The sequence below is a fragment of the Martes martes genome, assembly GCF_963455335.1.
Source record: "Martes martes genome assembly, chromosome: 9".
In the NCBI taxonomy this organism is placed as follows: Eukaryota; Metazoa; Chordata; class Mammalia; order Carnivora; family Mustelidae; genus Martes; species Martes martes.
In genome coordinates, this window is record NC_137896.1 from 15,523,432 (window position 1) to 15,539,957 (window position 16,526).

At 52.7% G+C, this 16,526-nt stretch overlaps 1 protein-coding gene across 3 annotated transcripts in view; it reads right to left on the bottom strand.

Annotated features, from left to right (window-relative positions):
• Positions 1 to 2,806: 2,806 nt before the first annotated feature.
• Positions 2,807 to 16,526, bottom strand: part of TOX2 (TOX high mobility group box family member 2) — a 130,469-nt gene continuing 116,749 nt past the window's right edge. For all 3 annotated transcript variants that reach the window (XM_080814286.1, XM_080814285.1, XM_080814287.1), the window contains 6 exons: positions 10,853 to 11,092; positions 8,444 to 8,671; positions 7,936 to 8,016; positions 6,900 to 7,295; positions 6,085 to 6,215; positions 2,807 to 3,799 (listed from right to left, as the gene is read on the bottom strand). In XM_080814286.1, the coding sequence (XP_080670412.1) occupies positions 3,763 to 3,799; positions 6,085 to 6,215; positions 6,900 to 7,295; positions 7,936 to 8,016; positions 8,444 to 8,671; positions 10,853 to 11,092 (1,113 nt within the window). In that variant the 3' untranslated portion in view covers positions 2,807 to 3,762. The remainder of the gene's footprint in view (positions 3,800 to 6,084; positions 6,216 to 6,899; positions 7,296 to 7,935; positions 8,017 to 8,443; positions 8,672 to 10,852; positions 11,093 to 16,526) is intronic.

The window sequence follows — 16,526 nt, forward strand, 5'->3', positions numbered from 1 at the left end:
CTGATGCTTGGATATGCACGTGCCGTGCGGGAGTTTGCATAGTCGTGTGGTTTCGTGCGGGTACGTGTGCTATGGTCGTGTGCATGCAGGATGCACTTCTGTGTCTGGGGTGGGGGTGCAGGGAGGCTGTTTGTGTGCATGTGCGCGTTGGACTCATGGGTATGAACATAGTGCGCGTGTGTGTGAGGTACGGGTATACGTGTCTATGTGCGTGTGGTATGTCATTGCATGGTATATGTGTGCACATTGCATACAGGTAGGCATGGGCCTCACATGCATGTGGTATGTGATATGTATGGTGTGCATATCCCGGGGCCATGCACTGTGCACCAGGAATGTGTGTGAAGTGTGTGCATGTGAACCTGTGTGCTGATGTGGTGTGGGTGTGTGCAGCATCTGCATGGTCTTGGGCACGGTGCACACATGCGTCTTCTCCCACATGCACACTGGCTGCAGACACACACGGCATGCAGAGGATTTATCTCACATGTACCACCCACACTAGGCACAGATGTGCACGCCGCAGACACATGTGCACAGCACACACATACATGTGTGCACACTACATGCAAATACAAACACACCACATGCACACCTCACCCATCCACCCGCACGACACACATGGGCACAGGACCCACTCTCACACCGCCTCCACACGCACACCACACAGTACATGCAGACAAACACCGCCCCCAACCACCTGCAGCGCACAGGGAGCCCGGGCTGGCCCAGACCCAGCACGTGCATGCAGAGGTCAAGGGTTTGAGAGCATGCACAGTGTGTGCGGGTCCCCTTCCACCTGAGGACATCTGTCCCTGTTCCTGACTCAGAGATCCCCATGCAGCTGTGTGGACTCAGCCGCAGCTTCTTCCAGAAGGAATTCTCCAAAATTCTGGATGAGGATCACGATCACAGAGCCACAGCATCTGGGGGTCCTGAATCAGGAAAGCAGGGTGCCCTAGAACCTCACGTCCATCCTCCAGCTCAGGCCCACTCACTGCATGGGGCACAGCCCCGACACGGCCTCACCCCAGAAAACTTTGGGGCCCCTGGTTAGGCTGGGGGCCCCTCTCTTCTCCATTCTCCTGGCCCCTTCCGCCTTTCAGACTTGTCACAGAGTATAGTTAACTTTATATTTTTATGATTTATAATATAAAGTTAAGATTTTATAACTCAATATTACCGTTTTCCTTCTCTGCCTCCCCAGCTAGCCCTTAAGCTACTAGGGGTGGGATCTGGGTCAGATTCCCCCAGTATTCCTGGGGCTCGGCTGCAGCAGAAAGTAAGGGCTCACCTGTTTGTATTCTTGCGGAATGAACCATGGAATTTTGGCACGGGAACTCTTAAGAGTCACTGGAAGGCCTCTCCGGGCCGTGTTGCCCATCTTCCAGTTCAACGTGGAACTTCCTGTGGGCCCTCCAGGGAGCAATTAGTGTTGGACAATCTGGGGCCCAACCACCTCTTCCTCCTGGGGTCTGGAGGCTTGGCCTTTGCTCAGCCCGTGCCTCTGCTGTGATTCCAGCGTGTCTGTGGGAGGAGGTGCAGGGTGGCGGGTTCTGCAGCAGGTGCGTGGGCCCGGGGTGGGCCGGCTCCGTGGACGGCCAGCTCCGTGGACAGTGGGGTGGGCTGCAGAAGCTGCCGAGCCTTCCAGTGTCAGGCGCACGGCTCTGGATTCTAGGCCATACCATGGGGCTTCAAAGTGTGGTGGGTCCAGAGCACAGACCGACCTTGGCAGCTTGGGGGTACCACGACCCCCGACATCTGAAGGCCGGGTGTTTAGACTCCGCTTGGGCGGAGCTCCCCTTGTCCCCGAGCACCCCTTGCCACAGAGAGGCCAGCCTTGGCTTTGGGGGCCTCAGAGGCAAGAACCTGATAGCCTGGCCCTCATTATTTGGGGTTGTGTGCATGGATCCCAAGGATGCTGTTTTCTCACATGTAGAAGCAGGAGTTGAATATTAAACTAAGTCATCACCGTGTTACTGACAAGCTCCGTGCAGGAAAGGAAATTGTAACCGTATGAAATATTCATGCTTCACATTGCAGTGATGCTACGGGCAGCGTGTTGTTTTTGTTGTCGGTCTGCTTTTCTTTTTTCTTTTTCCAAAGTGGATTACAAAATGCCCTCCAGCGAGGAGACTGCTCACAGAGAGATTGTGTGCCAGGCCTGGGGCTGTTTTCTGGAAGAAGGGAGGTTTCGGGATCACAGAGGGAGAGGCCCTGAGAGTGGACAGGGGAAGGGGGAGGCTCCTCCATCCAGGTCACAGGCCCCCACCCCAAAATAGCCATGTCACGAGGCCCAGCAGGAGCAGCTCCCCAAAGCTCCTCCATACCAAGAAACTGTTATTCTTCCAGATATGTTAAAATCGTCACATAATTATTACTTTTTTTTTTTTTGGAAGTACCACCACCTAACATCTGTCGAGAAATCTGGGTTAGAGTCCCTTGTCTGGGATGCCCCTTTACATTCAGGTTCGGAGAAGCCCCCTGCCCCGCCCCCCGGGCGCCATCAGACGGGGAGCCTGCTCCCCGCACAGCCGGTGCTCGGTGCCCGTAACCCCTGCTCATCACCAGGACAGCGCGTGTTGGCACCATCGTCCTCCTGCTTCTGGAGGTGACAACACTGAGGCCAGCGGGGGGATGGGGGGCGCAGTCCTCTCAGACTGTCATGGGGAGGACACGGCAGGTGAGACTTGACCCAAATCCCACTGACATCAAGGGCTTTGTCAGCTGGCAGAGCTGCCACCAAACACCACGTTGTGAGGCCTGGCTCTGGCTTACCACAGGCACGAAGACACAGACAGGTTTTCACCTTTTCAGAAGTTTTATTATAAAGAAACTGAGAGAAGCACTGGGCACCAGGACGGACACTGGCCAGGGCCAGAAAACTGCTGCAAACAACTTCAAGAACCAAAACCCAAAGCAAACCCGAAAATCACACACACGTTATGATAAACTGCATTTCTGTTCTCAACTTTGCTTCATAAATAGACAAAAGTCGTGTTGGCAATTTTAAATAGACAGACACAGGGTTAAAAAAAAAAAAAGCGCAACGTCTCCGAGTGTGGCTCTAAGCGGTCAGGCTCTGGCCTCATGGGGCAGGGGTCTGGCTCTGGCCGCACAGGGGTGGGGGGGGAACAGTTTGGCGGCTGCTTTTGTGCACGTCTCCCTCAAGAGAAAATGCAAAAACAGAAAAAAAATATGTGCTAAGGGGTCATATAAAATGCTCTTCCCCTTAAAGGAAACTACTCCCCTCCCCCACAAAATCATCTTATCGATGTCTTCAGCCCGGGTCTAAAACACTTAGTCAACTACTTACATGGAACCAACAGTTCAGAGGTTTGGTAATCTTTGTTCACACCGTAAAAGCGCGTCTGCACGTCCTCGGCCGGACGGCCCCAGGCCCATGCAGCTGGGGGTGGGTTTCAGTCGAAGGGCGGCCGCCGGGGAGCCTGGGCCAGGACGGAGGTCCGGACACAGAGTATGGTGTGCAGGGCGGGGTGCGGGGTCCACGGCAGCCCCGGAGCAGGCGGGTCGGGGGCAGAAGGTGCCCACAGGTGCTGCGGGCGGCGGTGGGCGGAGCACCGCCTCTGCAGGGTCTGGTGGGAGGTCGAGGAAGAGACTCGGCCCTGGGGCGTCGTCGCTGTGTCACTGCTCTCTTCCCAGTCATCCTGCTTCCTGCCCAGGCTTCCCTTCTGCTGTGGGCCCTTCAGGCTCTGAGCAGTGCCCCTCCAGCAAGCCTCAGGGAGGAGAGGGGAGGCGGGATTAGGTGAGGTAGAGCGATTTATCCCTGGGGAGCAGGCTGGGGAGAGAGGAGGGGCTGTCAGAGCCGCGGGAGTCTGGGGGCGGGGAAGCGGGGACACGCCGGGCCACCTGCTCACTGGCTGGCCTTCACCTCCACCCTGGACGTGCACTGACCCTCTGAGGACGAGTGGGGCACGCGGGTCCCTCCCCAACGGACAGGCCACCAGCCGAACCGAGCTCCTCTCCTAGCATCCATCCCAGCTGGGGACCAAGGGGTCCTCCGCCCTGGGGGGAGGAGGCTGCAGCACCTCTGTCCATCAGACAACCCCCTCCCCAGTCCCAACACCTCCAGGGCTCTGGGGGCCGTTCTTAGCCATTTGCAAACTTCACACGGAATCAGAGGAGTGCAGGCGCCTTCTGTGTTTTAAAATAGGGCGCTCGCTCGTGAAGAGCCACGGGGACCTTGCGGGCATCGTGCCAAGAGAAATAAGTCCGAGGAAGACAAGTATCGAGTATCAGAGTCTACACGAACCCCAAACCAAGCTGACAGAGAGAGCGGAGTGGTGGTCGCAGGGGCGGGGGGTAAAACAGGGGAAGGGTCAAAAGGCATAAACTTCGGGTCTAAGATGAGTGAGCCTCGAGGCTGCCTCGGACAGCGCGAGGACTACAGTTAACAACACTGTATTTTTGTAAGTTTCTGTATTTGAAAGTTGCTAAGAGAGTAGGTCTTAAAACGCTCTCACAGGACAAGAAAACCATCTGTGAGTGGCCACAGATGCCAACTAGACTCAGGTGGGGATCGGTTCCCAGCACACACGGGCCTACTCGGAGCCCATGTGATAACACGCCAGTTCTTCCTGCATTCAAAAAACCAAGTAAAGCAGGTACTGCTGCGGTCTGCCCTCCGTGTCGGGGGGAAGCTCAGACACGTTCCGTAAAGTCCACTAGCGAGCCCCCAGCCCCACACTCTGACTTGGGGAAAGGAGCCTGCAGCAGGAGGGCAGGGGTGGGAGGGTCTGCCCCTCCTGGGGGGTGGGGGTGGGAGGATCTGCCCCTGCTGGGGGTGGGGGATGGGAGGGTCTGCCCCTGCTGTGGGGTGGGGGGATGGGAGGATCTGCACCTGCTGAGGGTGGGGGGTGGGGAAGGGGATTCCCGCTGAGCCCAGTCTGCCCCGCAGGTAGACTCTCACTGGACACCGGCCATCAGCCATGGGGCACATGCCGTGTCTGCTGGCTCCCTGGCCGCCCTGGCTGGATGAGGAGCAGAAGAGCTGGGGCGAGGGGCAGCTGGAGACCGGCAGCAGGGACGGCCACCTGTCCCGCCTTCCAGGATGTGGAGCTGCTGCTTGGCCCCAGACCCCGGCGGGGGCCACAGAATTGGTTCTTGCTGGGGAATGGGAGTCGGGGTTGGTGGGTAAAGGAACTGGGTGCCCTCTCCGCCCATTTCCCTCTTGAGCTGGCTGAGATGACAGGTCACTGACTCTTGGAGCAGGAAGACCTTCTCGAGGAAGGGCAGCTAGCATGGCCTTGAAAGGCTAAGGACGGGAGGGGAGGTCGGAGGATGAGGTCCACGTAAGGACCACAGAGAAGCCAAGAGGCCTGGGGATTGGCGTGTCAGAGGGGTGCTGGACTGGAGCAGTGGGGGTCCCAGTAAGGCGTGTGACTCCTGCTGTTGGCTCGTTGGCCCTTGGCCGAGGATGCGGTGGACGCTGGGGGTGCTGCCCCAAGATCCCCGTACTGACCTCCCAGCGGCCTCTGCTCCAGAGACCTGCCGCGTCCAGAGGCCGCACTCCCGGGCAGCCCACTGCCAACGGCTGATTGACACGGGGAACAAAAAGCCCTAACCTCACGGCAGGCCCCCGTCTGTGGTGCCCTCTGTGCTCCCGGTGGGATCGGGCGGAAGCATGTCTCTGGCTGAGAGCCCACCCTCGCCGGCTCCTTCCCTGTCCCAGTCCCACCTCCCTCCCTTCCTTCCTCCGGCAGAACCTCCCTCAGCGTCATCAAGGGCACCCAAATCCTGCTGCCCGGGCTCTGCTTCTAGGGAACCTGACCTGAATGTCACAAGGCAGCCCTCGTGAGCAAACCGGGACAGCGGGGGGAGGGGGGGGTGCAGCCGGACTGAAGCTGGGCCCCTTTCCCAAGCGGAGCCTTGGCATTGGACCCGCCAAGTCCTTCTGGGGTCTCGCTTTGTTCTGCGTCTTCTCGTGAAGACACCGGGCAGCCAGCCCCCAAGAGGCACGGTTGCGGGGCCACGGTGACCCACAGGGCCTCGCCTCTCCCCATCCCTGGGCGGCCTGTGCCCCCTCTTCGGCTCGTCGGCGGTAGGGTGCTGGGGGGGACCCACCTGCACGTGCTGACGCCACACTCGGCGCTGGGGTAACTGCTCTCCCAGTCGGCACTGCTGCTCGGGGGGTTGGACGGGCCAGGTGAGCGGGGTCCCGAACCGCTGGGGAACTCGGAGATGTGAGGGAAGTCCTGCCGAGGGGCAAGGAGGCGGGTGAGCAAGGCAGAGATGATGGGGAGCACAGCGCAGGCGCGGGGGTACTGGCCCTGCCCGCAGGAGCTCGCAGGGACGCTTCCTCTGGCTTCTAAAAGCCTCGCCCCTGCCTCTCTGCCTGCAATGCTTCTTCCCTTTCTGGAGCAGAGCACCTTTTGGAAAATTCAGCCCTTCTCCCAGCTGCATCTGGGAGTGAAGGGCTCTGCTTTCAGGGCCTTTCCTCTTTCGGCCTCGGTTTCCCAGTCTGTAAAATGGAGTTGTTGTGCTGAGCCACACGTATCTTGTAATAGCGTGAGTGGAACGGTCAGCGGGTCAGGCCTCTGAGACTTTGGGGAGAGCCAGGGGCCGGGGCTGACCTGCACGGCCTCAGCCCCTTGGGCCAGAGAGCAGAACTGGACAGAGGGCAAGAGAAGGACAGGCTTGGGATATCCTAAGACTCTGAAGACTCTGGGAACTCTTCAACTGCTCACTGCAGCCCGTACCTCTCAAGGAAGGTGGACTAGACCCACTTCACAGATGTGGTGACTGAGGCTCAGAGAGGGAAGGTGCCGAGGCCAAGGGGCTGCTGCCGGCAAGGGGCGGGGCCGGTATCTGAAATCCTGCACTGCCTGCCCTCCCCACACAGGGATCTGAAGGGCACGTTCCCACGGGGCCCTGCTTACCTGTGGCCCTGGAGGTGAGGGGCTCATCGCCAGCTGCACCTGCAGTGCCATGGGAGTGGGCAAGACCGGAGCCTGGGGGGCCGGAGACATGCTAACAGGCGGACTGAGGAGGGTGCCCTGGGCATGGGGCGGCAGTGGCAGCTGCTGGTGCAGTGGGGGGCTGAGTGGGAAGGAGGGTGGCGGCGGCGGGGACGCGCTGAGGCCTGGCAGCAGGGACTTGGACCCCAGCGTCCGGGCCAGGCTGGCGGGGGAGGCCCCACTGCGGAAGGCCTGCAGGTCCGACGGTGTCAAGAAGGAGGCCAGGCCTGGCATGGCATACATGGGCTGCTTGGGGGGCAGCATTTTGGCTGGCGGGTTCGCCTGCGTGCCTTTGGTCTCACCCTGCTCTGGGGAGCTCTGCAAGGAGACAGACACCAGTCACTCTGGAGAAGACGAATAAGCCAGAACTTGGGCCATGAGACCCCCTGGGTCTGCAGCCTGCCGACACGGTCCCTGGCTGGCTCTCTGGCCCCTTGGTGGGGAGCTACCAGCAAACCAGAGGTAATCCCAGGTCCTTGGTGCACTTGGCTCTGATCATCAACCGCCCCCTGCATTAATTCCTGGGGCTCCCCTGCCTGTAGGAAGCCCAACCTCCTCAGCCTGGCCCATGATGCTGGCCTCATCCAGCCAGGCCTTCCTCTACGCTCCTCTCCAGCCTCTACGCCTTGCCTGTGCTGTTCCCTTGGCTTGGAATGCCCTCCCTTCTTGGCCCTTTGTGGCCTGATGGACATGCCTTGCGCTCTGTGACAGCTTCCAGACGAACGCCCCGACGCTCGTCATTTCAGGCAAGCTGCTTAAACCCACTGAATGCTGGGTTCTTTTTGGAAGAATTCCATGAAATGATATGCACATAAAGCGCCCGGCACGAGCGTGGCACACGGCAGGTGCAGGGAGAAGCGACCCCACTGGGCTTCTCTGTCTTTCCCAAGAACTATGGCGTTGACCCTTCACAAGGGCCTCGGTGCCCCCCTTGATCAGGGCTGGGCCAGGGTGTTACCTTGGAGACAAGGCTCGCCCTGTAGGCTGCCAAAGCCTTCAGATACTCCTTCTTTGCCACTTCGGTCTTTCTCTTGTAAGCCTGAAAGATCCAAAACATGGGCAACGTCGGGGAGAGGTCAGGTGATCAGCCGGAGGCATTTGCCTCTGAGCTCGTTCTGCTCCCTGTTCTGCCTGGATGCCCTTGAGAGGGGCCGGGGCACACGGGCAGTGGGGAGGAAGCTCTGGCCTGTACTCCAGGCTGGCACGATTAGAGAGACAAGACGGACAGAGATGCTTATTCTCACTTAACAGAAGAGGAAGCAGAAATCAGAATGCTTAGGCCACTAGTGAACGGAGCCGGCAAACAGCAGAACTAGAAGGGCTCTAGCCTCCCAGCTTACAGATGGGCTAACTGAGTCAGGAGAGACCCCTGCAGGAGGCTTTTCCTGATTTCAGGCATTCCAAGTCTGTCACTGGCTCCAGGGCCTCAAAGCCCCGGGGGAGGGCCCTGGAAGGGACAGACTCACCTGCTTCTGCTCCTCTCCCAAGCTGTCCCACATGGAGGCCACGATTTTGGACACATCCCCGAAGGTGGCACTGGGGTTCTGTCCCTTGATGGCAGCTTGAGTGTCTCTGAAGAAGAGCGCATAGGCCGACACAGGCTTCTGCGGCTCGTTGGGGTCCTTCTTCTTCTTTTTCTTTGGGTTCTTGGTCTTTTTTCCTGGGTCGGTGGAAGGTCTCTTCTCTCCTGACATCTGCACAGGGGAAAGGAGTCAGAAAAGCAGAGACATCAAGGGCTTCCCCTTACAGGTTCCCCACCCCAGCCTGAGGCGGAGGGGACCCTTCCCAGCAGTCCCACCGCTTGCCTGTCCGGGTCTGAGCACGTGCAGGCAACGGCAGGTGGCCACCCCCCTGGGCTCCAGCTCAGGCTGCGCGGGCCACACTGTCATGGTCACCGCTCTCTGTGTGAGAGACAAAGTGCATACACACACGTGCACGCACACACGTGCAAACGCACACATGCACACACTCACGCACACACATGTCCTGGGTAGGACCTAGGAACCCCAGGGTTATTGTTTGAACTCATGAATGAAAATCAGCAAGGTGGCAAAGTTGATTCGACGAGAAAAAGTGCCCTACAGAGCAATGAAATGATCACCTTTGGGGCTTTTAATCTTTTCTCCAAGGCAGAAGTCATTTGCATCTCTATAGGGAGACATTAATTTACCTTATAATCAGACAAGAATTGTTTACCTCTCTGCCACTTCTTTCCCAAGGTAACATCTACATTTGCAGAGTGTAAAATCCCCTAATGGATCAGGAGCAAGGAATCCCAACAACGGTACGCTCTCCTAGAGAACCTGGGGGCTCCCGCGTGAGCCCGCAGACCTGGCGTGTGGTATGCCACCGAAAGTGCGCGCAGCCCTGGGCTCAGCCCGAGTTTTGAGGATATCAATTTTTCTGAACCGTCCTCCCTTGTGATCACATATAACCCCCAAAGATGATCCTTAGTCATTCACAAACTTCCAGGTGTGCGACTTGGGGCAGGGGACTTAGTGCCGGGGCCCTGTGAAGTTGCGGGATAGGAAAGAGGTTATGTGACTCGGTGGGCCTGGCCGCAGAAGCAGGACCGCAATCCTGTGAGTGTGCAACTCAAGGCATCCGCATAGGGATGCTGGCCATAGACCTCAGTGGGTCACCAGTAGGACCCTCAGGCCACACGGGGACCAGGAATTTTGGTCAAAGCCCTGGATCCTACAGTGAAGACTGTCACTCTCTGCACCAAGCAGATGACACCAGAAATCGATAAGGAAATCGTGGGCCACTGGGACGGGGGATGGCGAGGGGAAGCCGGTAGCCATGCAGCATCTGTTCCTGCCTCTCTCTGCAGCCATATAGACGTAACCTCTCTGGGGCCTGGGTTTTCCCATCTGCCAATTGGAGAGGACAATGGCCTTGACCACACAGGGCCGTCATGAGGACCCCATGGGTTAATGCTGGTTACCATGGGGATGCAGCTGGACCAGATCCAGAGGCACCCACCCAGCCCCGGCGGTCAGGGTCCCAGTCAGGTGGCACGGGCCCCCAGGCGTCTGCAGGGCCCCCGCGGGGAAAGGGATGAGAGCCCTCAGGAAGAGGAAATGGAGGTGGGGTTTGGGGGATCACGTTTGGGTTCTGCCACGGGCTCATGGGGAGAGTCCCAGTGAGCACTGCCATCCCTGGGCTCTCTGGCCTCTGTCTTCCACCCCAGTGAAACCAGATGCCTTCCCACAGCCAGGGGGAGTTGTCAGTGCAAAGGAAGGACAAGCCTGGACAGCTAGTGACCTCTCACCCCTGACGTGTTCTTTAAAGGCAGGAACACCCATGATTCCAGGGATGCTGGGGGTGGGGGTCACGTCCCCAGGGGGAAGGGGTCAGTTCTGGTGCTGCCCAGAGCTGTCCTCTGCTGGGCTGCACACCTTTGTCAGAAAACCTTTTCCTACAAGGCCAAAGTGGCCATAAGATGTGACCCTGAGGATTTTGCTGATGCCATCAATGTCACTGAGATGACCCATTGGCCATTGAGGAATAAGCCTTCACCACGTTGTCACAGGATTCTCTCATCCGCCCCCTTGGCCGTTGGTGAGCGTTGTCTCTGCTTTATACACAAGGCCCTGGGAGTAGAGGGGCACAGCTTGGCAAGGACACTTGGCAAATCTAGCGGCTGCAGCCAGATAGCCCCAAGTCCAAGCTCGGCCATCTCTACTGACCAGGGGCTCCAGCCAGCAGACCCCGTGCTACCTGCTGATTTCCCTCCTCTGTGCCCTCCAGCAAGTGCTATGGTTGTGCTCTTCCGGTCTGGTCTCCAGGCCGGTGATGCCCGTTTCCACGTAGGGCCCACCCACCTCCTGATGGGAGGGCGTCTCAGAGCCCCGCGTGGGCTCCTGACCTACCTTGAAATGCGCTTCTGATTCCTCCTCCTGAGTTGAACTGGAGGGGGAGGGCGTGGCTGACTTGCTCCCTGGGGGGGACGGGGAGCTGTGGGCGATGCCACTCCGGATGCCCATCTGAGAGATGAGCTGGGACTGGCTGAGGGCGCTCATGTGGCTGGCCAGCATCGCCGGGCGGCCCAGCAGGGGCCCCGGCCGGCCGGAGTCATAGGCAGCGACCTCCGAGTGGACCATCTCCTGGATCTGAGAGAGGAGAACAAGGCATGGTGAGCCAGAGAGGACCTGCCCGTCCCATCACACAGTGGGACTCCGAGGAGGGGCAGGTCCATGAGAAGGGGGACCAGCTCCCCTAGGCCTGGGTGGGCGTGGCCCTTCTACTTTGACCCTGCTGAGATTCAGGACACTGGGGGGTGGCCTACAGCTCCTTGACTGTTTGCCTTCTGTTGAGATTCACACTGGACGGACGGGCAGCAGTTCAGTCCTTGCTGGAGCGCTCAAGCCATACTGAATTCATCATTTTATGACACTGAATCTGCCCTCCTGGAACACAGTGTGTCTCTTTATTCACTGTGCGGTCCAGCAGCGAAGAACGCAGAGGCTCGAAGCCGACTGCATTTTGAAGCCTGGTTTGGTGTCTTATAAGCTGGGTGACTCTGGCTAAGTTACTTAACCTCTCTGTGCCCCCACTTCTTTGTTGGAAAAATGCGGATAATAATTAAGCTTACCTTCAAGTGTTGGTTAGAATGAAATGTGCCTGGTACCTAGTAAGCCATATATTGGGTAAGGGTTTGTTAAATACATAGAATAAATAAATCCCTTAATAAAGCTATCTATTTCTCTTCCTCTCAGCCAGTAATTTTCTTATTAAATCTTCCCTATGATATTCCTAACTGGTAATTTTTGGACTGCAAGAAAGATCCTGACTTTCACATACAGGCATTGCTCACACTAAACACATATGTGGGACAGTGTGTCTTTTTCACTTAAATATCTTAAATACATACACACGCACATTGTGGAGTGCAGCATACCAATCTGCATCCTCTTATAATTATTTTTATTGCCTTTGCATCTGTGTTTATTTTCCCTTTGTTATTTCTGATGCCAAGTAGCTGTGTTTTCCTCTCATGTTTTCTTCATTAGGCAAGCTCATGGATTTTCCCATTTTTATGTGGGAGGTTTTTTCCTCCTCAAAAGAATCAGATTTCATATTTGTTTATCGCTTCTCTGTTTTCTGATTCCTTAATATCTAATCATCTGTATCTTTATTAATTACATCCTTTGATTCTAAAAGATGTGTAACTGGTCTTTCCGCCCTGCCTGCCGCCCCCCCCCCACCACCGCTGCCCCTGCCCCAATTTTGGTCACGTTTCTAATTCATTATTTCCATTCTCAACATTTAGAAATATGTTGCATGCCATGAAGTTGCCTCTGGGCATGACTTTGACATTTCTCCCAGACTTCACCACATTAAGATTTTCGTTAGTGTTCTTTTCTGTGTGTCTATTTCAATTTTTTATTTTCTTTCATCCAAGAGTTGCTTAAAAAAACGTTTTGGAAAAAAGAAAGTTTTGAAATTTCTAAGAGGTTTTTTTGTTTGTTTGTTTGTTTCTTTTCCCTTTGCTACTAATTTCTAGTGATACCGGTGATCAAAGGACATCATCTGTACTACTGGCACTCCGGAGACTTTGGTAAGGTTTCCTTGGGACCTAAACATCTTTTTACTTTGTACCTGTTCCTTAGCCCTCAGGAACAGGGCGAGCCTGGTGCAGATTAATCTGGTCTCTTAGCAGCCACGTGCTATGTTTTTGATTCCTTCCTGACTTTTTTGGCATGTCTAAGTTGCTTGCAACTTTTCTGCTTCCATCACAATCTTCCTTCAACACTTAAAGTGTTTTGTTTGGGGAATGTGATGTTGGTTTTTATTGCAAAAGGAAGACCGCCTATTATGTCTTCATTATGGATTGAATATTATCTAGAGCACCTCCCTTTTGCCTTCAGCTCAGCGGAGTCTGATCTGAACACCGCCATCCTTGCCTGGGTGTGTATTTGTTTGAATTTGTCTAGTGTGTCCTCACTTCTGAGGAACTTTCTTTTCCAGGTTTCTCTCCCTTAAACATTTTTTTGAGGGGGAAGGGAATTATCTTTGGCAAATGCTGGCATTTCTGTTGTGTGCTTTTTGAAAGGCTGATTTTCATAATATTTTCCATGGCTGTTTTGGTTCCCATACGTTCTTGAGTTGCAGATATAGGTTAGCTACATAAATATATACTTTTTAAACTGTCTACTTCATCTAGATTTCAGCACTAATAGCATATACCTAGGATAATATTGCTATATTTTTAATCTGCTTCTATGCTTTTTGTAGTTAAATTCCCAGTTGCAATATTGTGAAAAAAAGCATGTTGCTTTTTAAAAATTTCCTTCTCCAGGGACGCCTGGGTGGCTCAGTGGGTTAAAGCATCTGCCTTCGGCTCAGGTCATGATCCCAGAGTCCTGGGATCGAGTCCCACATCAGGCTTTCTGCTGGGCAGGGAGCCTGCTTTCCCCTCTCTCTCTGCCTGCCTCTCTGCCTACTTGTGATCTCTGTCTGTCAAATAAATAAATAAAATCTTTAAAAAAAAATTTCCTTCTCCAAAGTGTACATGTTTTAACTCCCCAATGAATCAGTTCTTATATTTAAAAAATCAGCTTGACAAGGTTTCTGAGAATTAAATTTTGCTTTTCTATGAAGGTACCATCAGTGGCTCTTTATGTAGCTTTCAAATTAAATAATTTATTTATACTTTCACATTTTCTTTTTGAATAATATTAGCATCTAGGGCAGAGGTTCAAACAGGGACCATTTGCTGAGAAACCTGGCTATGCCTAGAGACGTTTCTGGTTTTCACAGCTGATGTGTATGTGGAGGTGGTGCTAGGAGCATCTCATGGAGAGAGGTCAGAGGTGTTCCCAAATGTCCTACAACGTGTAGAATGCCCCCTACACACACACACACACACACACACACACACACACACACACACACACACCACATATCCAACAAAGTATTATGTATCCAAAGATGTCAATTGTGCTGAAGTTGAGAACCCTTGCTCTGTAACTATGATTTTTCCCCCATGAGGAGCATTTTAACTGTTCATATAAATATTTTTAAAAATATTCTACAACTGAAGATTTTATTTGATTTTTTTACCTAAAGTTATTTGGAGAAGAGTCCTTATTTAACGTATCCTTTTGTTATGATGGTCCGAAAACATGATTCCTAGAATTTCATCTTTTTGGTACTGGGGTTTTCATGACGGCTTAGGGTATGTTCGTTTTTGGTAAAATGTTCCTATGCATCGGAAATCGTGTTTACGCTGTAATATACACATTTCTCGATGTGTCTATTGCATAAACTGTTTCGACTACTTCAGCTGTGATATGCCAAGAAAAATGAGTTAAAGCAGCTCCCACTGCTCCTGTGTTCCCCTCAGTCTCTCTACAGAATTTAAACAGGTTTCCTCATATATATTGATGTGACGTTACTCATTGTTATAAAAGTTCCAGAATGCTGTATTTTCATGATGGCTTCTCCTTCTTAACAATAAAAAAAAGCGTCTTCACCTCAATTAATGTTTCTATCTTAGATCTGACTTCACCTGGGATCTACATCTCTCTTTATTTTTCCGTTTAATTACTGTACACCACTTTAAGTGTGGATCTTATAAATAGCATATAGGTAGCTTTTGGTTCTGAGCTCTTACTTTTTGTGAAATATATATTTTGTTATTATAGTAATCATAAAGAAAAAGAAACAGACTTTAAGTGCTCTGTTGCAAAGAGTAAAAGATTTTACAAAGAATTCGATTAAAAAGTGGACAAAGAACTTGAATAATATTTTGAAGATAGTGGCCCAGAGGTTTGTGAAAAGGTGTGGGCATCACTATCCTCAGGCAGATGCAGACCAAAGCCACAATGAGACGCCATCTCTCAGCTGTTGGGATGGCTGTTATCAAAAAGAGAAAAGATACAGGGTTGTGAGTTCGTCCACGTTGGGCAAAAAAAAAAAAAAAAGATAAGAGATCAAAGTGCTGATAAGGCTGTGGAAAAGGGGGACCCATGTGTGCTGTTGGTGGGAAAGTAAATTGGAACAGCTCCCATGGAAAACAGTCTGGAGTTTCCCCAAAAAATTGAAAAGAGGACTACCATGTGATCCAGCCAGACCACTTCTGGGTATCGATCCAAAAGAAGGGAAATCACTCCCTTGAAGAGATATCTGTGTCCCCATGTTCACTGCATTATTTATCACAGCCGAAACATGGAAATAACCTCGTGTCTTTGAACAGGTGAATGGATAGAGGAAATGTGGGGCTACATGCCCTGTTATTCGACCATAAAAAAGAAGGGAATTCTGCCTTTTCCAACAGTATGGATGGGCCTCGAAGGTGTTATACCAAATGACATAAGTCAGACAGAGAGAGACAGAGACTGTGGGTTCTCACTCCTGTGGGGGTCTAAAAAAGCCGAACTCAAAGAAAGAGAGAGAGCATGGTGGTTTCCAGGGCCAGGGGCTGGGCAACTGTGTGAAGGAGGTCAAAGGGCACATACTTCTAGCTGCAGGACGAATAAGATGTGGGGATCTAATGCACACCGTGGGGACTCTAATTAATAATACCTATTATACACTTGAAAGCTATTAAGAATGTAGATTTTTTTTAAAAGATTTTATTTATTTATTTGACAGACAGAGATCACAAGTAGGCAGAGAAGCAGGCAGAGAGAGAGGAAGGGAAGCAGGCTCCCTGCTGAGCTGAGAGCCCAATGTGGGGCTCTATCCCAGGACTTGACCTGAGCTGCAGGCAAAGTCTTAACCCACTGAGCCACCCAGGCGCCCAAGAATGTAGATCTTAAAAATTATCACTGAACACACACACACGCACACACAAAGGTAATATGTGAGGGGATAGAGGTATTAACGATCCTCGTTGTAGTAATAATTGCACAAAATATATGCATGCATCAAATCATCCTGTAGACCTTCAAATCACATAGGTTAAATGTTAGTGATATCTCAATAAAGCTGGAAAAAATTTTAACTCTCAAGAAAATAATGAGTAGAAGGTTTTAAAATCTCTTCTCTAAACATCCCTCTTTCCGTTTCAATGTGTACACTCTCTTCCTTCCCTGAATCTTAAATAAGAGTCTGACATTATTTCCTCAAGGGCAAAATGGCCTTGGGGTTCTACGTTTAGGACCTGTGGGGTTTTTTTCTTTTTTTTCCTTCCCAGCAGCGTGCTTAGAATTCTTCAACTAGATCTTCCTGACTCCGTAATTTAATATATTGCCAACATGGGTTAATGGCAGACTTGAATTTTTGCAAATCTGCAAAGTGTGAAATGCTCTCAAAGTTGCTCTAATTTGCACTGTCCTGATTACTAGAGAGGCTCAACATCTTTGCATAAGTTTACTGGCCATTTGGGTTTCTATTTATGCTGCTGTTGGAGTGTAAGCTAGCAAGTAAGGTAAACGCTTCCGGAAGCAATCACATAATACACAAGTACGCTGAAGATATGCCATCCTGTAACCTAACAATTCTACTCCAAGATATTTATTACAAAGAACTTTCCCAGATGCCTAAGAAGACATATATGCTGCAGGATAAATTTTAAAGACATTAGAATGATAAAGCGAT